At 48.8% G+C, this 25,366-nt stretch overlaps 9 protein-coding genes across 9 annotated transcripts; 3 read left to right on the top strand and 6 right to left on the bottom strand.

The window, feature by feature from the left end:
- Positions 1–1,668: 1,668 nt before the first annotated feature.
- On the bottom strand, positions 1,669–2,682 carry RKI1 (ribose-5-phosphate isomerase RKI1; the record flags this gene model as incomplete). Its single annotated transcript, XM_018880762.1, has 1 exon — positions 1,669–2,682. One exon carries the CDS (start codon positions 2,680–2,682, stop codon positions 1,669–1,671), a length of 1,014 nt encoding a protein of 337 aa, XP_018733420.1.
- A 334-nt stretch (positions 2,683–3,016) lies between these two features.
- On the bottom strand, positions 3,017–3,328 carry HHF2 (histone H4; the record flags this gene model as incomplete). The annotated part of the gene is made up of 1 exon (XM_018880761.1): positions 3,017–3,328. The coding sequence occupies one exon, from the start codon at positions 3,326–3,328 to the stop codon at positions 3,017–3,019; it is 312 nt and encodes a 103-aa protein (XP_018733419.1).
- A 1,753-nt stretch (positions 3,329–5,081) lies between these two features.
- On the top strand, positions 5,082–5,504 carry HHT2 (histone H3; the record flags this gene model as incomplete). Its single annotated transcript, XM_018880760.1, has 1 exon — positions 5,082–5,504. The coding sequence occupies one exon, from the start codon at positions 5,082–5,084 to the stop codon at positions 5,502–5,504; it is 423 nt and encodes a 140-aa protein (XP_018733418.1).
- Positions 5,505–6,637: 1,133 nt separating this feature from the next.
- AWJ20_3734 (uncharacterized protein) lies at positions 6,638–9,178 on the bottom strand (the record flags this gene model as incomplete). The annotated part of the gene is made up of 1 exon (XM_018880759.1): positions 6,638–9,178. The coding sequence occupies one exon, from the start codon at positions 9,176–9,178 to the stop codon at positions 6,638–6,640; it is 2,541 nt and encodes an 846-aa protein (XP_018733417.1).
- Positions 9,179–11,772: 2,594 nt separating this feature from the next.
- On the bottom strand, positions 11,773–13,566 carry AWJ20_3733 (uncharacterized protein; the record flags this gene model as incomplete). The annotated part of the gene is made up of 1 exon (XM_018880758.1): positions 11,773–13,566. One exon carries the CDS (start codon positions 13,564–13,566, stop codon positions 11,773–11,775), a length of 1,794 nt encoding a protein of 597 aa, XP_018733416.1.
- A 4,801-nt stretch (positions 13,567–18,367) lies between these two features.
- Positions 18,368–20,686, bottom strand: DBP7 (Dbp7p; the record flags this gene model as incomplete). Its single annotated transcript, XM_018880757.1, has 1 exon — positions 18,368–20,686. The coding sequence occupies one exon, from the start codon at positions 20,684–20,686 to the stop codon at positions 18,368–18,370; it is 2,319 nt and encodes a 772-aa protein (XP_018733415.1).
- Positions 20,687–21,428: 742 nt separating this feature from the next.
- RPC37 (Rpc37p) lies at positions 21,429–22,235 on the top strand (the record flags this gene model as incomplete). The annotated part of the gene is made up of 1 exon (XM_018880756.1): positions 21,429–22,235. The coding sequence occupies one exon, from the start codon at positions 21,429–21,431 to the stop codon at positions 22,233–22,235; it is 807 nt and encodes a 268-aa protein (XP_018733414.1).
- Positions 22,236–22,441: 206 nt separating this feature from the next.
- On the bottom strand, positions 22,442–22,864 carry GCN3 (translation initiation factor eIF2B subunit alpha; the record flags this gene model as incomplete). Its single annotated transcript, XM_018880755.1, has 1 exon — positions 22,442–22,864. The coding sequence occupies one exon, from the start codon at positions 22,862–22,864 to the stop codon at positions 22,442–22,444; it is 423 nt and encodes a 140-aa protein (XP_018733413.1).
- A 1,248-nt stretch (positions 22,865–24,112) lies between these two features.
- FEX2 (Fex2p) lies at positions 24,113–25,276 on the top strand (the record flags this gene model as incomplete). Its single annotated transcript, XM_018880753.1, has 1 exon — positions 24,113–25,276. One exon carries the CDS (start codon positions 24,113–24,115, stop codon positions 25,274–25,276), a length of 1,164 nt encoding a protein of 387 aa, XP_018733412.1.
- Positions 25,277–25,366: the final 90 nt, after the last annotated feature.

Raw genomic sequence — 25,366 nt, 5'->3', positions numbered from 1 at the left:
GAGGATTGACTGGTGTCAAAGCTCTGGCTTAAATAATATTCGAAGTCGCTTCTCCCTGTCTTCTGTCCCAGCGTACTTTAATGCTGGGCTGTATCATGGTTTATCCATAAGTTTCTGGATCACGAAGTTGGGTTTATGGTTGTGGCATTATTCAATAATTCCACGATATCTCATCTACAATCTACAGCTTAGATAAATGCCTGAACGTGCAGGAGCCTGAAAGATGGGAGATAAGCAGAAAGATAAAAGAATCTGGTTAAATAAAAGCAAGTAAAAGATAACGAAGGGGAGCAGAGTATAGATAACTGAAGAAAACCTATAGTAAACTCTAAAATGTTTCTATCTATCATAACTCATGATAACAAACCATGGTACGTATCACAATGGCTGCTATGGCATTGGATACGACTAAGTTTAATAATTACGACGTATACTTTATCGTAGTTGTCCCATCAACCGTACATCTGGCAAGTAGCAGATCATTGGAATTAAGGATTCGACTATTTCTGGCTCGTCAATTATTTTTCTGTCTCATTTCTGAAAAGCCAAGAAGCATTCATTTAGACTACCAGGCTATGACCATATAACCAGATCCACCACGGTGCTAGTCGATTCTTTGCTGAGATGAGTTCTCAACCAGGAATCTGATTCAATTGAACCCCACAATGGTATAGATCACAAGATATGCACCTCTAGATTAGTATAGCTTTTTGGAACCACATTGCGTTATTAGATAAAGAAGTGCGATTTTTGAGTAGGCTTGTGCTCCTCCAAGCTACTTGCTCTCTGAAAACTTTTACATAAATTAATTACTTCTAAGTAGACATTATTTTAGCACTTTGGTGGTTTTGCCCATCTTCCATCTATTGAAAAGCTCTTAGGCCGACAATATTATGTTAGAGTAAGTTTTTTACCAACTACTTTATTCAGATCTTTGTATTCTTTAAACCTTGAATGATGTTACTGCTGAGCTTTTAATTATACCTCAGCGTTTAGTATTTCTAACATAACAGAAAGAAAATTGCAAATGGCTGATTGTAGTTGTGCAGAATCATGAGACGATTAACATCAAGACGAGAGATAGACCGGTTCAACGTAAGAATAAAATCAACACAGGGTCCAGTGGTATCAAGAAACAAAGTGGAGTCGAATCCAGGTGTATTCCTTGAACAGAAATTTCTCGTGAATACAATTACCTGCAAATAAAAAGAAATCACACATCTTATACCGCTCAAGAACAGTTAGGTACATTTGAAATACATATATTGCTCTGAAATACCAAATCTGCTGCTTCATCATAGAGTCCAAATACTATCACTTCAGAATTTTCACACATGTCTTATCCTCAGTCTTACATTATTTCATGGGATGTTGGTTCTTTAATCATCTGAAAAAGCGAAGCCGTTATTGGTTTGTGAAAAAGACTCTCCTGGTAGCTACAAAGGCTTCGGCTTGTCAAATTTGGTAAGAATATTCTTTTAGTCTTTACATTCTAAACGCTGACATAGCCTCGACGCAGTTACTGTTGTAAAGGGATGAAGAGAATAGGCTCACCACCAACTCCACAGATGAACTTCAGAAATGATGTTCGCTCCAGAGGCAATTGGTCCCTGACCCAATCCCAACTGGCATTTTCAGTAAATTAGCAACAATTAAATTTTAATTTTATTACTCAGGTCTCGTAAAAGTAGAAGCAGTACCATCAGTTTCGCCAAAGTAAGCAACTGCACCGTAGTCAAACAAACCGGTCTCTACAACACCGACAAGCAGCTTGATTTTAATGTCCAGGTTGCGGACCTCCGAAGGCTCAATGGAACCGAAATGAGTGTCGAGAATAAAGTTTCCATTATCAGTGACAACAGGACCGGCCTTGGCCTTACCACCCTGACGAAGAGTGATTTGCTTAGCACCGAGTCTCAACAGATCAGCCTCGACTTTGGGATAGGCCATAGGGATGACCTCAATAGGAACACCCTGAATCCATTTACTGCCTAATTTATGGGATTTTTTGGACGAATCAGCAACAATGACAAATTTGCGAGCACATTGACCAACAAGTTTCTCTTGGAAAAGACAGGCACCACCGCCCTTAATACAGTTGAGTGAGTCATCGACCTCGTCAGCTCCATCAATAACGATATCCAGATCACCCACTGAGAACTGATCAATTGAAGCGACATTGAGCCCAGCACCAATAATCAATTGTTTACTTTGAAATCCAGTAGGAACAAAAGTGACCTTGGACAGATCGATTCCTCTCAATTCGGCCAATTGAGCGATTCTCTCGACAGCGTAGATGACGGTTGATCCGGAGCCAATACCAACAACCTTGGCATCAGCTGGAAAATGCTCGTCCACTGCCTTATAAGCAGCGGCCCTCTTGGCTTTCTCGACCAAACTAATCTCACCCAACCGCAACGACATTGATCTAATAAACACACACGAGGGTCCTGGTCTCAATCGGTGAAGCAGGCTTCTTTGTATCGAGGATGGACGTTTCCCACCGCTTGAAACATCCTTCACCCCTAGGCCTTCTCCACACCCTCCGGCACGTGACACCACCAACCCGCTAGCCGCACAAGCACCGGGTCGAACCAGTCCGGCGGGGGTCCTACCAATCCGCGACAGCGGAGCTCTAGCACCACCACCTCCCTGCCCGAGTCCCAAAGCCCTACCGTACATCCTGAGTAATCAATTACGCATACTAGACCCAGACCACGGGTACTTATACTACTCGGGGGTGGGGTGTGCCTCCGGCGGCTGGGGCTCCGCCCCAGACCCTGGTTGCTCCTGCTTCGCAGGAATTTGCTAGGACCGTGGGCAACCCCAACGCAACGACTCGAGCGAAGCGAGAGGAGCAACCAGGGTCTGGGGCGGAGCCCCAGCCGCCGGAGGCAGGCTCACAAAGAAGAGAAAGTATAAATAAACCATGACATTAAACCAGTAAAATCCGATAGTACAAAAACAAAAACATAATAAAAAAATACAAACACTTTAATAAAAAGTAATGATTCGTTTAACCACCGAAACCGTAAAGGGTACGGCCTTGTCTCTTGAGGGCGTAGACGACATCGAGAGAGGTGACGGTCTTTCTCTTGGCGTGCTCAGTATAGGTGACTGCATCACGGATGACGGATTCGAGGAACGACTTGAGAACTCCACGGGTCTCTTCGTAGATGAGGGCAGAGATACGCTTGACACCACCTCTTCTTGCCAGACGACGGATGGCAGGCTTGGTGATACCTTGAATGTTGTCACGAAGAATCTTTCTGTGACGCTTGGCACCACCCTTTCCTAATCCTTTACCACCTTTACCACGGCCAGACATTTTTTATAGTTGATTTGTTAATTAAGTTGTGAAGTCAATTAATTGATGAGGAAAAAAAGAAGAAAAAGAATCCCTCTAACGAGCGACCACTGCAGTTTATATATGACGGACAGGTTCTATCAGACATGCGACATCTGATGTAGTCTCTGGCGATGGCGCGGCATCTGATATCACTATCTCCTTACTACCACCACCCACTCTCTTACTAACTAAGTACACATCACTGACCGCTGCAATACGATCGCATCAGCAATAACCCTAATAATCACACCCAGTATCAGACTCGGAATCAGTATCACTATATCAGCGATCACTGTATCACTGTATACCACAAAACTACAGCAACCGCCAGCTGCTCTGTGGTCCTGGTATGTAGCTCTCTGCCTGTCCCGGGTACCCAGGTATGACCTGACCTCGATGCGGACATGGCAGCTGTAACAGGGGACCAATAAACTCATCAGACACACCACTCCCAGCCATTGTCGACCCGCCCAATCTGCACTTCACTCCTGCTTCTCCCACCATCCAACCGACCGGATCGCTGCAGTTCCCCTGCCAGCCTTCTGCCTGGCGTACCCCGGACCGCAGAGCTGCTCCTCGTACCCTGATGTACGACCCGGGCTGCTCGACGCACATCACATCACACCCGGCCCCAACGTGTATATCAGGGGCCGTCCTGCACATCACAGCACGTCACAATTAAACCTCGCAGCAATCTCCTCCTGCAGTTTGGGACAAACGCACCGCGACCGTTGCTCCCCTTACAGTGATACGACACTTACGGGCGGGGGGTGTGCCTCCGGCGGCTGGGGCTCCGCCCCAGACCCTGGTTGCTCCTCTCGCTGCGCTCGAGTCGTTGTGTCGGGGTCGCCCACGGTCTTAGCAAACTCCTGCGAAGCAGGAGCAACCAGGGTCTGGGGCGGAGCCCCAGCCGCCGGAGGCACACCCCCGCTAAGCGCATATCAGAATCAGGCCCCGCTGCAGGAGCGGTAGATACGGTGCAGGAGCGACCCCGTTTGGGCAGTATCAGGAGGGATGATACCCTGATAGCGCAATATCAGGAAATGGCAGGAGAGGTGCATGGAGACAGATATCGGCAAGGTCGAGTGCTGGTTTGGGCAGGCAGAGCCCGCCGGATATCGTCGCTGGGGGTGCGATTTGGCGGGAATGTGAGGGCCTGTCTGATGGCGGTGGTTGCTGTGCAGCCCGCAAGCAGTGGCTGGAATCAAGCCAGATCAGTTGATACAGTGATACAAGTGATACAAGTGATACAAGTGATCCAGATACAGAGAGCGATAATTGATACAGCAGATGCAGATACAGGGTACAGAATACAGGATACAGTGATACAGGTCTGATGGCAGCTGGAATGTGAGCCATACACACACGGCAGACCAGGGCATACCAGTGTGTACGGTACATACAAACCGCCCGAGGAGCAACCCCAGCAGCAGCAGCAGCACAGCACGAGAAAGAGAGCAAAAGTGATGCACATGATCACAAACCTGATGAGAAAAAAATAACACCCACATCAAAACAAAAAAAAAGAATGCATTTTCTGATGGTATCAGTCCCAATGACAACCCCGACTGCATAGCCGCATGACACTTGCACTTCCAGAACTGAGGGTCTGGTTAATATAAAAAGTATCGGTGTCGCCCGTGTTGACTTACCTTTTTCTCTTTTAATCATCCGATTTTTTTATCACAACTAAATCAGTAACAACAATAACAACAACTGAACAACAGTAAAAATGGCCAGAACCAAGTCTACCGTCGCTAGAAAGTCCACTGGTGGTAAAGCTCCTCGTAAGCAAATCGCCTCCAAGGCTGCCAGAAAGTCTGCTCCTTCCACTGCCGCCCCCGGTGGTGTCAAGAAGCCTCACAGATATAAGCCTGGTACTGTCGCTCTTCGTGAGATCCGTCGTTACCAAAAGTCGACTGAGTTGCTTATCAGAAAGCTTCCTTTCCAAAGACTTGTCCGTGAAATCGCCCAAGACTTCAAGACCGATCTCCGTTTCCAATCTTCTGCCATTGGTGCTCTCCAGGAGTCTGTTGAAGCCTACCTTGTCTCCCTCTTTGAGGACACCAACTTGTGTGCCATCCACGCCAAGCGTGTTACCATCCAGAAGAAGGACATCCAACTCGCTCGTCGTCTCCGTGGTGAGCGTATCTAAACGCGCTTGTCTAGTATCTTAAATTATTATGAATTATTTTTGAATGCTCCCCGAGTTGAAAGCTTGTTTTTATTTTTATTATTGTTTGTAATGGGTCCTTTTTATGGTTTAATGTATTAAATAGATGAACTTCTATCTTCCTCACACTCTTCACGGGGTCTGCCTCCGGCGGCTGGGGCTCCGCCCCAGACCCTGGTAGCTCCTCTCGCTTCGCTCGAGTCGTTACTCGGGTCCCCTCGTTCCTTGGTAGGCCTGGGTCCCAGCAAACTCCTGCGAAGCAGGAGCAACCAGGGTCTGGGGCGGAGCCCCAGCCGCCGGAGGCAGGTCCACTTCACCGCTTTTTCATATATGTCGTTATTCAGCGGTGGTGCGGTGGCTTTTTTTTTCGTTGCGGTTGTAGTGTGCGGGGAGTTGGGAGTTTGCTTGGTTTTGAAGATTTTTTTTTCCTGCTGTTTGACGAGCAAGTCAACCGAGTTGGCTGCCACTTGCCCTGTTTGATTGGCTCGCTAAGCGGGGGTTCCCGCTGTAGACTGCCGTGCCGGACGGCTCCTGACCGCAAGGTTCCGGGTGCGGGTCTCCGGTCCGTTGGTCGGATGGTTCTGTGGCGTTATTCGGCCTTCTGGCTACGAATGTTTCGTTTGTTTGTTGTTGTTGTTTCTGTTTTCTGCTCACATGTGCAAAAATCCATGCTCACTTTTTTTCCCACTTCCACCCCGTCTCCTTCCTCCCAAATGCACGCCATTTTCCACCTCTTTCGTCCCACCTCCATCACCCTTTCGCAACCCTGTCTCGCAAACTCCCAACTGCACCTCAGCCGCGCCATCTCTATCCCTGCATATCTCACGCAGGGAATCTTAGGGGGTTCAAGGTTCCTGGCGACCTGGGTCCTGGGGGTCGGGGGTGTGCCTCCGGCGGCTGGGGCTCCGCCCCAGACCCTGGTTGCTCCTGCTTCGCAGGAGATGGCGCGGAATGAGAGGACGAGGGGGGCCGAGAAACGACTCGAGCGAAGCGAGAGGAGCAACCAGGGTCTGGGGCGGAGCCCCAGCCGCCGGAGGCACACCCCCCGGCCCCCCAGTTGAGGTGGAATAATAAATAGTAATAAATACAAACATTAGTTATTAGTGGGTCGCGGGCTAGAGGAGGTGTTGGAGCGACATGGACCGTACGTCGCGGAAGATCCAGTAGAGGGCAGCGCCGTCTTTGTCATTGGCAGCCCAGTCGACGGCCGCGAGAACTTTTTGGATCGAGTTGTAGAGTCCTGGGGCGGTTTGGCTGTCTTGGTAGAGGGCCAGTGCTACTTTACAGTTCTCGTATTCGGTTTGGTTGTACAGTTCGAGCATGAGTCGTGCGGTGATTACGAGACAGTCGCGGATGATGGGCCATTTCTCGATGATGTCTGGCTGGCATTTGAACGAGCTTGCTGCCATGCCACAGAGAAATTGTAGGAGTCCAGGCACTGGTAGAATTGAAAGCATTCGTCCGTAGGGGTCTTTGTGTCGAATGGCTTGAATGTAGTAAGCCAGGAGCACGGTGTTGTGAAGTACGTGTAAGATGAGCGCTCCGGGTGTAGCAATGAGGTCGTCTTTTACTACAGTCAGGTGTTTAGGTAGTCGAACTGGCCATAGTAGAAGCTCATATTCTAGTCGAATGAGACTTTTGCGGGTCGAATACCATGCATCGTCGTGTTGAGGACTGCCGGATGCTAGTGATTCGGGTGAATATACTTCGTCCGGCAGAATCATCAACACTTTGAATCGACAAAGTAGCGTCGAAACGTATAAAAAGTGATATGCAAATGTATCTTCGCTGATGTTACTTGTGACAGTTTCGTAGATATCAATGATTTCTGCCTCATCGTTATTAGGAGGTCGCAGGTTGTCATAGGCTACCAACGAGTTCCAAGCATATGCTGACAGTGCTCCAATTAGTAGGTTGTAGTTGATTCCTGGTGATGGATAGTGTTGAGGTCCCTTTTTAATGAATTGATTAATGGCTCTGGATACTCTGTCGTATGGCAGTTTGTATCTTACTAGAACACAGAACACTGCTGAAAGTGAGAACTCGTTCCATACTGTCTCCTGTGCCACCAGCTGGTCAACTACTTCATATAACATGGCTATCGAACCGACAGGTGCAACACTGTTAGGGGATGAGAAGGATGCAAGACTCATACAGCATCGTGCCAGTGTAGACATGTCACTGGCGTCGTAGAATTCCGGCGGGAAAAACGGTGTACATGGCTCAATATACAGAGTATATGCGTCTCTGACTGCTTGTGGGTCTTCTGGTAACCGTCTGCTATGGTTTGATGGTACTGTTAATGATGCATTGTGCTCAGTAGCGATGATAGCTAGAGATGTGAGATTAGAGTTATTGTCCAGTGGCAGGGCATGTGCTGTGCCTCCCGGAGTAGTTACTGATACCGATGCGGATATTGGTTCGTTAGAACTTGTGTTGGCATTACCATTGGTGTTGATGTTGTTGTTGCTGTTGGTTTCTGTGTTGGGTCTGCTGGCATACCCTGATAGTGCCATTTCGGCTATATTTGGCGATCCTGTATATTGGCTATGTGGACTGTCTGTCGAGCCATTTATAGATGGATAGTTGTTTTCAGTTTGTTTACGATTATTGGCATGGGTGTCATCATGATCACCTCGAACACCATGATTAGTGGTCGGAATCACATGGTTCGTAGAGTGGACTTCATGACCATGGATCGCAAATACATCCGTCTTTGAATTACCTTGTAACCCTTCAGATGCTTGTGGAAATGCAGAAGACTCCTCATTCACACTCTCAGCTGGCAATGGTGAAGGTGCTCCACTTTTGCCATTACTAGGATCCTCCATTGGCGAGGCTTTGGCACTATAAATGAGATCAAAAAACGGTTCATAGTACCATCCGCCTGCTGTCAATGGCGTCATTCCAGTACCCTGTTGTGTATAGCTCATTATTGGAGTGCTCACACTCACACCTTTCACAGACGAGGGTACTCCTGGCACTGTAGCATTGCCAATTGCTCCCTCTCCAGATCCAACTTCAGAATCAGCCGACTCAGGCTCTATTTTCACAGCTGTCAGATGATTCCTATCCTTAGGACTAGCAGTACTTTCTTCTTTTGCTATGAAATTGCCATTATCGACTGCTTCTTCAGATACACTTCCACGACCTCGAATGCTCATACCCATACTATCATTTGTATCGTCTGCACTACCAATTCCACTTCCTTCATATCCCAATCTGTCTCTATCACGAAGAGAAGCCACAATTCTTGCGGACCGCAGTTTTCGTTTTTTGCTGGGCATCTTCCTACTGAAAGTACACTCCACCTCACAGATTCTACAATGGTCACAGATTTCTGATCCTGGTCTTCTAACACATTTAATCTTTCTATGTCGACAATAGTCGCATGATTTATGCAATTTATATGTCACCGTGGTTCCACCATCATTGACGGTCTTCCTTGGATCATAATTTTCACCTCTCTGATTCGACCCCTCCATATTGATTCGACTCTGCTGGCCATTCTCAGGACCAAATCCTTTCGAATTCAACAATCCTCCATCTGAGATTGGCGACGTTCCTAATACAGCATACGAACTGGTTGAATGGTCAAGCTCGGACTTGCTAAACGTCCGGCTCGAGCCACCAGACGCTGCTATCGAAGATGACATGACTGGCTCGTTTGCAACAGGGGATGATTCCATACCCCAATTTGAGACATTCCTTGACACGAGCAGCTGGCAGCACTCTCAGTCAATCAAAATCTGGCCCACTAAAACGGCCCTCAACCTTCTCTATTGATCTGTGTCTCGTCCTCATACAAAGACACCGTCATCAACCTTGTCGGTCCAATATTATTAGAACTAATCACAATCTGTACATGTGCGGGGCACTCCAGCATGACCCCACCGTTATACCGTCAATCCCCCACCCCTATCCGCGTCACCCCGCATTGTCACGTGCCGGGGCCCTGACGGGGTCCAGGGGTCTGCCTCCGGCGGCTGGGGCTCCGCCCCAGACCCGGGTTGCTCCTCTCGCTTCGCTCGAGTCGGGCGTCGGGGTGCCCTGGCAGGCGGGTGGGGCAGGGTAAGCTCGGGGTTTGTGGGTCGAAGTGACCGCAATTTGAGCCATAAAATCGCCCTAAAAACACAATTTTCTTCCACTTTAAAAACCTGGTTCCCCCAATTTACACCACAGACCCCGTCGCCCGACTCGAGCGAAGCGAGAGGAGCAACCAGGGTCTGGGGCGGAGCCCCAGCCGCCGGAGGCAGACACCCCAGCCGTATGTTACCCGGCCGTTAATTTAAATTACCCGGCTTTTATACCATAGGTTGGTAAGTAGGTTGTGTATAGTGAGGATGGCGTGGCTAAGGAGAATGCAAGTATGTATTATGTGTAGTAAATAATAGTGACAGAAGGTGGGTCGTATGTGTGAGATTAAAGAGATGCGAGCCAGTCTTGGCCTAGGATGCAGTCGTAGGGAGAGACGTCGGCGATTTGGAGGACGACTTTAGGCTTGGCGAGCCGGCTGGCGGGGTCTGGGGTGAGGTGGAGGTCGATGAAACGGCCCTTGTCAGACAGTCCGGCCCAAGGTTTGATTGAATACTCGTCTGAACTATGCATGCTGTGAATAAATGAGACAGCAGATTCTGGGTCGATGATAACGTCAATATCGTCGTTCGCTAGCTGACTGCCTTCGAGAAGTCGTCCTGCTACAACCAATAGCGGCAGCGATTTCTTGGCTCGTGCTGCTGCTTTCGCTAGTAATATAACTGATTTGCGGATATCGCTCGAGCTTGGCAGTCGTAATACTCGTCTGTCTTCCAAACGAAGTAGATAATTTTGCGTTTCTGAACTGAGCCCCAGGGCCATGCTAGAAAAATACCTGTTAGTATCCTATTTTTTTACTCTCATTTCTGTTTGGGAATACCACTCTCTCTCTTTTATAAATAATATTAGGGTATTAGTAGCGAGATTAATGCAACAGTAAGAATAAAACATCAAATCATCAAATCATCAACCATTAAAACACTTACATTAATAAATACTGGTTTGTCACACAACACGCAGTGATATCGGATCATCCCACCGCTGGCAAGGATGCTGCCCACACTATATATTTTTCAACTCGTTTCTTATCTGCGAAGCAACCCGCAAACCTACTGATAAGGCCAGTCATCACGCGACAGCTAGACCTAATCGGGCTACATGTCTCACGATCGATAAGGTGCGAGGTGCGGCGACGATAATCGGCGCTCAGGGGGTTATCTCGAAGGGGGGCGTGCCTCCGGCGGCTGGGGCTCCGCCCCAGACCCTGGTTGCTCCTCTCGCTCCGCTCGAGTCGAGCGTGGGGTCAGAGTTAGCACTGCTGGAGGGCTTTTTTGCAGTTGTTTTGCACAGCTTCCGTACCTGAAACAGTTGTCCTGCCAGCACTGAGCCCTGTCATCAGGGCATTCAACGAGCCAACCGACAGTGAAATTTTAATATAAAAATAGGCAAAATTTTCTGAAATCATTGATAATACTATACCATACAGTTTATGTCATAGTATCAGGAATAAAGCTCGGAATGGCACATAAAATATGTAAATCGGATGACATTGTCTGACAAGATAGGTACGACCTGCTTCTCTACGGTACGGTAGATGAACCTTTGTGATCGTAATAAGTCACTCCAGTATAACTGGCAAAGAAGGAGGGAGTGATTCTATTGGAAATTTGAGGACAGTTTGTAATAATGAATTCGACTATATCTTCTGTAAAAAAATGCTGATACAGTTGCAGCTTGCCAGTGCCATGTATGACCTGAGTTATGAATTAGAGAATGGTTGCTATAGTAGTTAGAAGATATGAATCCTATCTTAAGACAGTTAGAAGGGGTTCTTATGGGTTATTTTCAATTAAAGTTTTCTGTTATTGTTGAAAGAGATCATCTCGTTGGGTTCGGTGGTTTGAGTGAGGATGGCTCAAGCGCATTTCACGATATGTCCCCTCTCTTGATATTACCAGAAACTTCCCCTTGCTGGTGAACATGGAATAGCTTAATATTGAACATTAAATTCGGCCAGTGAGCGGATTTGATCAATGGGAACCCGACGCCCGACTCGAGCGGAGCGAGAGGAGCAACCAGGGTCTGGGGCGGAGCCCCAGCCGCCGGAGGCACGAGGGCACGGATGTAGATGTTAAGTCATTCATTAAATTACTCTACTCACAAACCATTATTAGGGAAGCAATCAAAGAATAAATATAAATAGGGTGTGGTGAGCCTACCACACGATGTTGGAAGGAGAGGGGTTCTCTTCGGGCATCCGGCCTTCTTCCATGAGCTTGATGCGCTGGCGGAGGTTGAGGTGTGATCCGCCTGGCGTATTGGTTGGTGATCCTGCTGATGTCTGGGGGGTAGAGATATCAGAGGCGTTGGATGGAAGAGGTTTAGTTGTAGCAGCTGGAGAGGTCGAGCTATTAGCAGCTGTATTGGAAGAAGGGGTATGCGAAGGGTTTGCCTGGTGTCCAGATTGTTGGTCAGCATCATCCAGAGTTGTAAAGGCGCCAAGATACTGGTCGAATTTACTGTCGTAGGAAATATCTTGCATCATGAACTCGAGATCGTTAGCATCAGAGCCAGATAATGGTTTAGATCCGTTAACAGAGGTCGATGCCGATGCGATATTGAATGGATTGGGATGCGAAGAGGTGCTGCCGTTGGTGCTGCCAGGTGGGGTAGGTACATTACTAACAGCAGAGGCAGTATTAATACCAAGAATCATGGACGAGGTCGAGTCTGGAGAACCGCTGCTCTTTTCAGGAGATAGGGGAAAGGGGAATGCCATGGAAGCGCCAGAAGCACTGGGAGTTGGAATTGAACTGGCTGCGGCAGTTGTAGTGGCAGTGGTACCAGGAATCGAAGAGTTCAAAGTAAACTCATTCAAAAACTGATCAGGTGAAAAGGGTGATGCTGGCACCAATGGTGGAATGTTTTGATTTTGACTGGAAAATTGGCTGGGAATTTGTCCAGTCACTTGAATAGGACTGGCACCAGGCTGTTGACCAAGAATATTCTTTGGCGACACAGTCGTCATATTGTTGTTGCCCATGTAAAATGCTTGGTGACCAGGTCGGGTATTAGCACTGGTGTTGCCCTCTAACATAGACAAACGACGCTTTTGTTCGACTTGTCGCTTTTTGGTAACCTTGAGGTTGTTTAAATAAATAGCGGCATCGCCACAAGGTCGAAAGATACGGCCTTTGTCGGCTTGTTGCAGGTTCTCAGCACCAATCACTTCAGCAAGAGTGATAAAGATCTCGTCCCAACAATCCCAGAATGCCTTACAAACAGCGCCTTGAATTCTATCAGCAAGGTCTGCCAAAAGTTCCTTTGAAGTCTTGATTTTGAGATAAAGATCAAAGGTAGACATTTCAAGGTGTTTAGACATACCAGAACCGCCAACAGCAGAACTAGCTGCTGCAGCAGCTGCTGCTCCAGAACCAGCTGGAGTGGAATACTTGCGTTTTCGCGATCCCTCTTCTGGAGTAGCAGACTGTGCTTGTGCTTGAGCCTGGCTACGTGCTTGATATTGTACATGGTGGTTCATCCAGAAACGAATAAGGGGATCGCGTTCAGCCATGGACGCGACAATTGTAATCAAGCGACTCTGAGCGTCAAGTGATAATTTTGGGATTCTTGGCGAATCTGCCTGAGCATTGGCATCCGCTTTCCGCGAGCCAGCATTACTCTTCTGGCGCTTCTTTTTCTGATCTTGTTTGGCCTGATGGTCTTGAAGAATAAGCGGTAATACAGGAGTAGCAGCCGCTAGTGCTTTGGAAATCAAAGCAATGCATCTTCGGCGTGCTTCTAAATCACATTCTGGTACAAGTAACGTTCTCACTAATGGGTGTTTAATAATGACATCCTGGATTTTGCCATCCATCAAGCCGGTATTCAGTGCCGGCAGATATGCGTCTAATCTGGCGAGAATCTGGTTTTCTGATGGCGCTGACGTGCCAGATGTGTTGTGGTTGCTGTTATTGCCAACGGGAAACTGTGGAATCAGTGTAGCCATTTTGTATCTATGCTGTCCGTATCAGGATCTCTCTTTCGTTATGTGTTTCTTGATTGTGATTTCGTGTTGGTGGGAAGTCTAGCTTCACTAATATTTCACTCTATCTTAGTTTCAAGCAGTAAAATACAGTCAGCAACGAGTCAATAGCCAATTAAAAGCGAGTGAGGGTATAGCCACGTAGCGTGTAATCTCCACTGATGAAACAGTTTTAATGTACAGAAGAGCTATCAAGTCGAAATTTACAGCTTTCAAACTTCACAGATCACAAGATCTTGTTTTATCAACTCTTTTACTTCCGCTCAGTTCAATGGCGTCTCCAATAGACTCCACTAAGATCTTCCTGGAATTACTGGGTTTACCGGGATTATTTGGAAAACTACCTAGATTTCGGAATAACCCAACAGATTCTAAATTCAATCGTTGTTATACAGTTCTGTGAACAGCGTTGCTTATCTATAGCTTCTCAACAAAGTTCACCAACCTAGTACTAGCGTCAAACAATCTCGGTTGCAACTTAGGAAGATATCGGGTGGACAATGCGCGCTACAGATGTAATCTTGTATTATCTCTCGCTCTCTCTGTGGACTGGGAGCACAACTGACAAACAAATCAACGAGCTCTTATTAGCAAAATTCAGTTAGCAAATAGCTCCAAAGACGGTGATATCAGATGAATTTCCGCAATATCCGTATCAAATAAAAAAAAATCAAAAGTCAAGCAGAAGAAAACAAAATCTTTCCCACATACCAATAAAACACTCAGACCTGGGGAAAACCCTTTTCTTTAATAAGAAAATGGCCAACTCGGCGACAAAAACAAATGGTAAAATTGCAGTCCTGCACCTGCTACCCCTCCAGCAACTGCATCCAGGTGCAGCCATGACATAGCATGCACGCACTTGCTTTTTCCTGGTCATGTACAACAGGGGTTCATTTCCTTTTCGGCCCAAACGCCCGGATTAAGTGGGCCGTCGCGGGGTACGTCGTTACACTTCTCGCCTGGCGGCAGGCCTGGAGGGGGGTGGTGTTTGCCTCCGGCGGCTGGGGCTCTGCCCCAGACCCCGTGGCTCCTGCTTCGCAGGAGTTTGCTGGGACCGCCGGCAGAACGACTCGAGCGTAGCGAGAGGAGCAGCGGGGTCTGGGGCGGAGCCCCAGCCGCCGGAGGCAGACAGGTCCCCATGCGGACATGTCGGGGGCCCGATTGCAGGGTCCCATGGCCGTATCCCCTGACCGGTCATCTGTGATTTGTCAAATGTGGCCGTTGGTGTGTGGGAAGTTGGGGTAATTTCCCGTTTGTTTTGTTTGCAGGTGTGGCCGGGGTTTGTTTCTGGGGCTGCGTTTTTTAAGGTTCTGGCTTAAGCCAGTGGCTGAAATCTTAATTCCCGTTCCATGTTCAGGCCCGCGTTCCTCACAAGACCAGATCGTTTGGCCCGTTCGGGCAGGCCTGCCGTCGCTGCTGCTGGCTCCTATGGGGGCCGTTGGTTCCCCTGGCCTGGCCTGCTTGGTCAGGCTCTTCTGCCTGTGGCTGTGGATAGATTCTCCTGCCGCCGCCGTTGACGCTGGTGCCCCACCACCCCCTCCTCCTGTGCCCCTCCAGCTCCAATACCATCTGCCCCGCTGCTGTACCCCTCGACCCCCCTACAATTGTTACATGGCTAGCGAGCTTCCCTACAGCAGCCGCTACGACCGTTCCTGCTGATTATTGCTTTTCACCGACCGCTGCTGTTGCTGCTGATGCTGCTGCTGCTCCCCCTCCTGGTATTCTAATGCGATGGTGATGCTGACGCTACCGGTTCGGTTAGAGCGGGACGGATGGACCAGGGACCGACCTACTACTGACCAGCGGTCATGTCCCTCATTGAGCTTACTCGGGACGGAAAATCAAACCTACCAACCAACCGTGATCTGTCAATCGTGCTTACACTTCAATGCACGATGATAAACTATCAACAGGCCCAATTCCTGGTCCAGGCCATGTGAAAACCATGTGTTCGTGCAGAGCCAAGCTCAGTCAGTCCCATCACTCACGGCTGTTAGAATCCCATCATCGGCGATTTATTTTCCGCCCCTGCTCAAGGTACAACTGGTTTTGTGTGTCCATTGCATCCGGGGGAATTAAAATTGACACTGGAATTCAAGTCTGCCTCAGTCCCACTCGAACAACGCCAAAACATAACCATAACCAGCAAAATAACTTCGGTAATAACAGCTTGTGAAAGCCGAGCCGGAAGCGAAATTCAAGCCCGATCTCCATCTCAATCGGAGTAGTCCTAGTGGAGCTAGTGGCCCCCTCGTCTCCCTCACTTGTGTCAATGTCAGCTCACCGTTAGACGAAGATCCCCCGCCACGTATCTAAAAATAATGGCTACCACCCCACCATACGTGAGAGGCAAACTTGGCTAATCGGTGCGGGCTTTTTACTAAACTATTATTGATTGGCAGGGCCGATGTCCGGTCACCGGGATCCGTGTCCGAGCCCGATCACTAGTTCCACCTCCCACTCTCCCATCCCACTTCTCCAACTAGCACAGTTCGTGCTTCTACTATTCCTAACCTCCTGGACCGATTCTCTGCATAAGAACTACATTTGGGGGGGTCAAACCACGATAACTGACAGAGTCAAATCAGGCCTAGTCCGGGACGGGAGGTTTGCCTCCGGCGGCTGGGGCTCCGCCCCAGACCCTGGTTGCTCCTGCTTCGCAGGAGTTTGCTGGGACCGTGGGGGACCCCCGACGCAACGACTCGACCGAACAAGCGGGAAACTCCTGCGAAGCAGGAGCAACCAGGGTCTGGGGCGGAGCCCCAGCCGCCGGAGGCAGCCAGGCACACCCCCCTTCAGGCTCCGTAACCGGCGACCGGAGGGTATCAATTATCGTGCTGCTTGTTCGAGTTAGTGTGTGCCCCTCCAGACGCAAGACTAATCGTCAAAAACTCAATTGTATTGCCAGATTGGACGAACAATCGACTTGGTGGGACAGTTTTGAACGTTCTATCTCGCATATCAGGAACAACTAGTGCTTTTTCATTGGACTGTCTTCCCCACAGAAAAACAAAAGTGCGGGGTGCATTTCCTGATGCAGCCTCGGACAGATATCCGCCCCGGTTCGCGTCCACTGCACCGTTACACTGCCTTGCCTTGGGGGTAAAAATATGGGGGTAGAATGCTCTCTGCCGCCGACCGCCAGGGGTACTGGGCTTGTTCGGAGAGTTTGCTTGTCCACGTTTTTGGTGTAATTTCAGTGTCAGCAGTCGACGGTTGGAAATGGACACTTGCTCTCTCTCTATTGCTTGTTTTGTTATTTGATGTTGTTTCGGTCGTGAACTAACCCTCACGACCCTAGTCAAACCTAGAACTGAGTCTCCGGATTTCTCCATAGCGGTACCCGTCTTCGATCGGTTCTTTACATGGCGTGGCGCACCCCACCAAACCTAATCCTCGTCCCTCTCTTGTAAAGTAGAAACATTTTTTCCCTTTCCGACCCTCCTGCACACGCTAATGCATGCTTGCACCCCAGATGCCCCCCGCCTGTGCCCCGCATCTTCGTACATTCCCTTTGACTCTAAACTGTCAACTCTGTTCAATAGCCAAAAATAGCGAGCTACTCAATTCAGAGGAGCTCCTTCTGTGTCTCTCTCTGCTGTCTCACCTGCTCTTAACTTGCTCTGTCTCCTGCACTAGCTCCTGTACTGGCTCCAAAAAGATCTTATACAGATTATTTTTCACTATCATTATTTAAACACACATTATAACCATTATACCCTCTGTGTGCCAACCCAACCCATTTGAGCTCACTGCTCAATCTTCATCTCAGTTGCTCACCGATGCCTGACAACAGTCAAACAGTAACAGGCCCGCCCCGCATACAACGCCAAACTTAAAAACCGAAACGCGACTGGATTATGTGCAAGCAGAGCAAATCGGGTCTCCCACGTCGCCAACCTGTCTGGTCACTCTGGGGTACATTTCGGGGTCCGTAGTTCTTCTACGGGTGGTGATGCCTCCGGCGGCCGGGCCCTGCCCGGACCCGTTGCTCCTCTCGCTTCGCTCGAGTCGAGACTCGGGGTGTCAGCAGAACTGGGACTCATCCTCTTTCGGCGGGTGGGCATGCCTCCGGCGGCCGGGCTCTGCCCGGACCCGTTGCTCCTCTCGCTTCGCTCGAGTCGGGATCCGGGGGTACCGGTAATGTTGAGTGTCCATAGGAGCTTCTCATATTATTGATTCATAAAATAATAGTGAAATATTTTGTAAAAATTACTCCTGTTCTGCTAAGAGACGGTACCAACTGTCAGGGCTTCTCTGGATTCCTAAATGTTTTAGTTGTAGTTTCTAAATGGGCTTCACAAGCATTTATTTTGTTAAATATTGAAAGGTTAATTTTTTTTCAGATTTCTAAAGAAATCGATAAATAACAGTGGGGAGGAATTTGGAGAACACGGGTACAAAACCTACAATTTTCACTTGAATTTGAGCAGATTAAAAGAATAATTACTGAGCCTTACCATTATATAACGATCATAACGACTTAAATGTTGTTTTGAGTTTCTACGCTGTGCAGTTATATTAGTAATTTATTAGCTGAGTCGAGACCAGATATACCACGAATCCTGAGGAACTAGGAGGTTCACGAGCCTCCAATCTTTCACCCTTTAAGACATCATTTGCTGGACTCCCTCATAGCGGTGACACCCCCACGCCCGACTCGAGCGAAGCGAGAGGAGCCACGGGTCCGGGCGGAGCCCGGCCGCCGGAGGCAGTCGGTTGCTGGTAGAGTATCGATACATTAAATAAATAAATATATTCGTTAGTAGCCGATGTTGAACTCGCTCATGCCGGCGTGAGACTTGGCGACGGCGAGCATTCTGCGGCGGTTGCCGTCGGCGTCGCCTCGTGGTTGAGGTTTGGCGACGCCGCTGGACGACTTGGTTTTTTTGGAGGATGGTTTGGTTTTGTCGGTTTTAGAAGAGGGTTGTTTGCTCATTTTGCCGGGGGTTTCACGGAGCGCAAAACTCTTGGCCAAGTGTCCTAAATGAAGGGCCCGGAGGTTGAAGATCTCTCGTTCACTTGATAAATGTGTGGTGTATGCTCTGATGTGACTGGTATATCCTCGTTTGGCCAGTTGTAGGGCACTCGCGTCTTCCAGCAGCCATCGTTCAATGTTCAGGTGCCAAGTGGTGGCATCGACGTCCCACTTGCTTCCGAAACCCTTTTTCAGAATGTCTTCGTAGGATCGAGGATGGATGCCGTTGGGATGGTTGGGTTTGATCACATCGAGGTACTTTTCTTCTGCTCCAGGAAGCAGGAACAGGATCGAGGTACCTTCTTTACCGGCTCTGGCAGTTCTACCGACTCTGTGAAGATGGTCGTCCATTCCAAATGGAGGGTCATATTCAATGACTTGTGTGATGTGAGGAAGATCAAGACCACGCGAAGCCACATCTGTACAGAAAAGAATATAAGATTCACCGTTGGCAGCACCGTCTTTAGCACTGAATGACGACAAGGTAGACGTTCTTAATTGCTGGTTCAAGGATCCGTGTAGTTTGTGAATTACAGTGTTATCGAGATCAACTGAGGTCATCACAGTAGGTTGAGTGGCTGACGATGTATCGTCTTCGTCGTCACTGTCATGATTATTACTAGTTCTTTGCTTGAGTCTATTTGTACCTCCCTTTGTAAATGCTTTAAAGTGGAAATCCACCGAATCTGAACAGGAGAAAAATACGATTGTTCGGGATCCTTTCTCGGCACTGGTAATAGCTTTCAACAGACCAGCAAGTGTAACAAGTCGTAATTTGGCTGGAACAATTGCAGACTGCTGAATAAGCTGTGCTGGTGCTATATGTTCGTGGTTATCATTAGCATCAGATCGAAGATGTTTCTTGGAATCTTCACCAACTGAATCTGGAGTGACCCATTCAGCATGAGACAATGACAACTCTCCTAATCTCTTGACATCGTCTCTCATAGTAGCAGAACAGAGAATGTTGACTCTCTTGTTCGGTAGCTGAGGCCAACGTTTAGCAGTATCGTGAATCATCGAAGTCTTGCCAATTTTAGTGAGAATCTTGGTAATAGCTTCTTCAAACCCAAGTTCCATGAGTCGATCACCTTCGTCAAGAACGACCCAACGGATTTGTGACAGATCCAGAGATTCTGTGTTATCAAAATGATCACACAGTCTTCCTGGAGTAGCTACTAAAATATTAATTCCTTTTCTGATTCTTGCTTTCTCGGACTTTTTCTTCTCTCCACCAATGACAATACCTGGTACCAGCCAGTGGCATGCACCAACCAGCTTCTCCAGTACTGAATAGATCTGGGTTGACAGTTCACGAGTCGGGGTCAAAATCAATGCAAATAAACCCGATTCTCTCGTCAAATCTGGAGTCGACATCAGTCTATGTATAATAGGAAGAGCATAAGCCAACGTTTTTCCCGAACCAGTCTGAGCCTGAATAAATAGATCTCGATTAGACGAAATTAATGGCGGTAATGCAGCTCGTTGGATCCGAGTCGGTGTAGGGATTTTCATTTTCGTGCTTAATTGTAAAGTTAATGCTGAATTGACACCCAATCCTTCGAAGGTCGTATCATCTTTTAAAGGAGCATTAGACGCTTCATGGGATTCTACAGGTTTGTCTTCTGCATCGTTTTCTGCCAAAGAAGGGTTGGATGAGAAAAGAGAAGACACAAAAGTATTCTTGTCTTCAGGATTGAGATTCACACCCGGATGTTGTTTCTGTTGGGCTGCAGTTGGTTTTTTAAAATTTGTCATTCTAGCTCTCGACGAGCCATTACTACCAGAACCTGAACCAGCTCCAGCTCCAGCTCCAGAGCCACTAGCTTCAGAAGTACCAGTTCCAGGTGGTTTCTTTCCGCCATTTCTACCAGCGGTTCGTTTCTGGCGAACAATCTCGGCCTTTTCCTTGATAGCTCTTTCTTTAGCAACACGAGCGACACGAACCTCGGGATTCTCCTTCTCATACTGCTTGACCTGGGCTCTCTTGGCATTTAACCTGTCTTTCCATCTGCCGCCTTGAACCTTTGAACCCACCGGTTTGCGAACAGCGCTGGTGGACGGCTCAGTGCTGAAATTCAGCAGCATTCCATCGTCGGACATTTTGACTCTAGAAATTCTGATATCAACCGGCCGTGGTGTAAAATCCAACTGGGTCTGAAAGTGGATCAGGGAATATTTTTCCTGCCAAACCACCAGCCGTGCCGAAATATAAATTTATTTTTATTTTCTTTTTCGTATGCACGGCCGCTGCCAGGGTCCATCTGCACCGACAGATCATGCGTTCAGGGTCCCAAATCTCGAACCCTGAATTCTAACCCCAGATCTACAACCGAAAACCACTGCTGTACCGCTTTCCCAGCACAACTCTCCCTTCAAACGACAAAAAACGCAAAAGACAAACAAGTCCCCAGTATCATCAGCATGCACCAAGAAAGTTACACTCATATACCATTTTTCACTTCTCAAAACCTTTTTTTCTCAGAAGAGGCTACAAACGTTACTGGCAATTGATCTAAGTCCGTTATTACTAAATTCACGAGATCCGACCGAGCAGAAGACGCTGGAACGGCAGGTGCCGGCCGTGCCTCCGGCGGCTGGGGCTCCGCCCCAGACCCCGTAGCTCCTGCTTCGCAGGAGAGACCCGGACCCCCACGCCCGACTCGAGCGCAGCGAGAGGAGCAACCCGGGTCTGGGGCGGAGCCCCAGCCGCCGGAGGCAGGTCTCCAGGAAGCAGGGTCCCGACCTGCAGGTTCGTGCGTTTAGCCTCGCGAACAATTTATTTTGGTGATCGGCGAAAAGATTTGCGACTGTACCAGAGAGAGAGGATAGAGAGGAAGCGAGAATGGCGGCCGAGGACGAGGAAACCGGGCTGTTTATGGACGATAATGAAAGCGACGACATGGCTGCTGTTGCGGAGAGCGATGTGGACATGAAAGATGAGGAGGATCCGGTGTCAGAGGCTAAACAGGACGCAGGGTTGGACGACGAAGATGACCCTGTGGTCAGAGAGTTTCCAGTTTACTCGTCACAGGTTCTAGGAAAGAAATTACACATTCTACAGTACCCCACACGGTCGGCTCTACGACCCCTGGTAGCAGCTCAAGGAACAGGAATCATCAACTCGCGGCTGAAACCCAAGTCAGGGATCATAGAAGTGGACATTCCCATTGACACATCCAAGTTCTACGACGCCGAAAAAGGCGATCGTTGGAATAAAGTAGACCGCCAGACGTTTTCTGGAGTGCTGAAAAAGGGCCAGGGTCGATATATGGCGGGAGTTTTCCGAGATGGTGAACTCCATGTATCGTCTATTGAGAGTGTAGCTCAACTACGACCACAGTTCAAGTATTTTGACAAGCACGTCAACAGCGAAAAAGAAGCCAATCGCATGATCCGAACCGATCCTACGAAACCACGAGAAGCCCGTACGATCCAAATGTCGGCCAAATCATCTGGCGACTTTGCACCCAAATACTCTGGAGCACTAGGAGCGCGGAAAATCGCCGACGAAGAGTCGTTCGTCGATATCCAGTGGTTCGACAGAGACAGCAATGAGTCCTGGGACATGGCCGACAAGTTCGTGACCACCAACAAACGGATCCTCGACTCGTCCACCACCCTCAAAGACTACACCGACAAACTGCAGTAATGTAAATATATTTATTTTCTTCCTCCTTTGCAGGGGGTGTGTGCCTCCGGCGGCTGGGGCTCCGCCCCAGACCTTGGCTGCTCCTCTCGCTTCGCTCGAGTCGGGCTTCGACGGTCCCAGCAGTCTCCTGCGAAGCAGGAGCCACGGGGTCTGGGGCGGAGCCCCAGCCGCCGGAGGCACATGACCGAATGCTGTGTATATATAACTTAGTCGAACCAGATCTTGATGAGCTCCTCGCTGACTCCGCTGGGTGTCAGTGTGCCGAGATCGGTTATTAGGGCTGTCACGTACTGGTGGGGCGTGAAGTCGACTTGCGGTGATTCGGAGATGTCTCGTTCGCCGTCGACTTTGGTGGTGAATTCGAGTGGGTACTCGGTAGGAAGGTCGTCCGGTGACAGGGGGTACAGTCGGACGAATTTGTGGCTTTCGGCAAGAACGTAGACTGGTGTGTTGGTGGTTTTGGCGAGCACCGCGATCTGGTAACTGCCCATTTGATTAATGACTCCGCCAGATTCTGCGACTCCTTCGGCACCAAAAAAAATCTTGTCGACCTTATCAATAACATAACCAACAGCAGAGTCTGGGATTTGACAGACAGGGATCCCGTTTTCTCGCAGGATCCGCGCCATTTGATTTCCCTGGTTCGAGATACGTGCTTCTGTTACGTATACACGGAACCGAATATATTGTGAGGCAGCATGTAATAATAAACCAGAAACAGCACGAGACCGTCCATGTACCAAAATCACATCGTCGTCTCGAATAAACGGCAGACCGACCTCGGCAATCTTCTGTCTGGCAGCCTTGGCTCTATCAGCGAACAGCCGGCCATTGGCGACCAAATGCGATTTACACGCTTCCCAGTCTCGACTCGATTCATTGTGAATATTCCGTAACACGAACCGAAGAAACAAATCACAACCTGCTGACAGCGAGATCGAGTTCTTGACGCTCTGTTTCAAGGTGCTCGTGGCTTTCTCCAGCACCTGGATCAGTTCTGAGGATGTCGATGCTGTTCTCTGTTAGACTCTTTATCTACACAACAAGTCCGACACTACAATCCACATTCCAGACATAGAATCGAAACAAAAATCGAGTCACTTCCAAGAAAATCAGAACTCGAATCAATGGAGAAACTTACGTTGAGTGACCTTCAGCAGCGTCACCAGTGACTCAATTGCTGCCACAGGCATGGTCATTTCGGGGTCATCTCGCAGAAACTTGAGATATGTCTCCTTAATGTCGAACGACTGCGGTCCAGCCGTCTCTACAATCTCAGCTCCAGGCATCTCTAATCTCTTACACTCACTCAGCTCCTGCTCCATCTCCAACATGAAAATATCACCTCTTCCTGATCCGGGCAAGGGTCGCACGCACGGCTGTGCCAGGGGGGTCCTGGAGGGAGTTGTCTGCCTCCGGCGGCTGGGGCTCCGCCCCAGACCCTGGTTGCTCCTGCTTCGCAGGAGATGACAGGGATCAAGGTACCCCCCGAGGAACGACTCGAGCGAAGCGAGAGGAGCAACCAGGGTCTGGGGCGGAGCCCCAGCCGCCGGAGGCAGACCTCACCCTCCCCGCTACTCCCCAGACGGAGCGAACCCCGCTGGATCACAGACGATTGGGGTTGGCGCGTTTTCGAGCCGTTCCCGAGGGCATGAGCGGTGGAGAAGGGGGGTGAGATGCAGGTGTGACGCAGGGAAGGCTTATCGTGCATGGGGCATCTGCAAGCCGTGCGGTCAGATGAGCGAAGTCGGGTGATCGCTCTAGTTCGATGGTTGACCAGTGGACCTTCTGTTCGGGGGAGAAAGAAACAGAGACAGGGATAAAAGGTTTGTGAATTCCTCTCGTTTGTTTGACGACGCTATGGACGAACTGGTGAAATGGATGAGGTCGCTGAATCTTCGGATCCGTCTACAGGATCGTCGGTCAGGGGTCATGTCGAACCCAAGGGCGAGGAGCAGTATCGTCGCTTTCGAAGACATGTGTTTGTGACTGTTATTTCAAATAAATATATCGATGTTGTAGTGCTACATTTATTATTGGCTTTTTTTGGTATTACTGGTGTCTTGGCTAGAGTTGGTTTGACTAGATTGACGTCGTTTCCTGGATCTCAGAATGGTGGAGTCCTATGGAGTAATTTTGGAGGCTGTTTACTTATGGGAATCTTAGTTCGAAGCGAAGCACTGTTTGGTGATTTGATTGTAATAGAACAGATGGCGCCGTTAGACGTGGTAGAACACGGCGCTTCGGGTAATGTTCTTCGTAGAACTTATACTAGAAAAGAGAAGATCCCTCTGTATATTGGCCTGGCTACTGGGGTGTGTGGAAGTATTACTTCGTTTTCAACGTTTATGATCGAACTGTTCCAGTTATCAGCTCTCCAACCGCCAACTGGTGTGTCGTATCCTAATCCGGGGTATGGAGTCATGGCGTTTCTGAGCTATCTTATTATTACACTTACTGTCTCTTTTGGAGGTTATTTCTGTGGGTTTCATGTCGCTGATGGTATTGAAAAATTCTTCCCTATATCACTCGCGACGTATACTTTGATTATTGAAGTGTTAGGTGCGATGCTGGGATTGACTGCTTGGGTTGCGGTGATAGTACTTGCAATTCTTATTCCTCAATGGAGGTACTGGACGTTTGCGTGTATATTTGGACCGTTTGGTGTCTACGCACGGTTCTGGTCGGCTCGTCTGTTCAATAAAATAACCCATAAATTTCTCGTCGGCACTTTCATTGCCAATATGATTGCTACTGCTATCTTATGTGCACTAATTATCCTCCAAAGAGGCCAGACTCCCTCTCATGGCCTCATCATCAAATCAAAACTGCAATGTCAAGCCATCTCGGCTCTTCAAGACGGATTCTGTGGAAACTTCTCTACTATCAGTTCATTTATTGCTGAACTGGTAGCTTTCCGCTCGAAAAGAAATGCTTACATTTACGGAGGTATTTCGATAGGCGGCGGGTTCTCCATCGTCGTCGTTATATTAGGTTCCTACGCTTGGACTCGCGGGATATCTGCTGTCGCTGCCTGTTAAATGGCCGGGGGTACTTGCCTCGGCGGCTGGGGCTCTGCCCCAGACCCCGTGGCTCCTCTCGCTTCGCTCGAGTCGTTACGTGGGGGGAAC

This window comes from Sugiyamaella lignohabitans, chromosome C, assembly GCF_001640025.1.
Source record: "Sugiyamaella lignohabitans strain CBS 10342 chromosome C, complete sequence".
Classification (NCBI taxonomy): Eukaryota; Fungi; Ascomycota; class Dipodascomycetes; order Dipodascales; family Trichomonascaceae; genus Sugiyamaella; species Sugiyamaella lignohabitans.
Note: the sequence above shows the minus strand (reverse complement) of the source record. Positions and strands in the feature narration are given on the sequence as shown.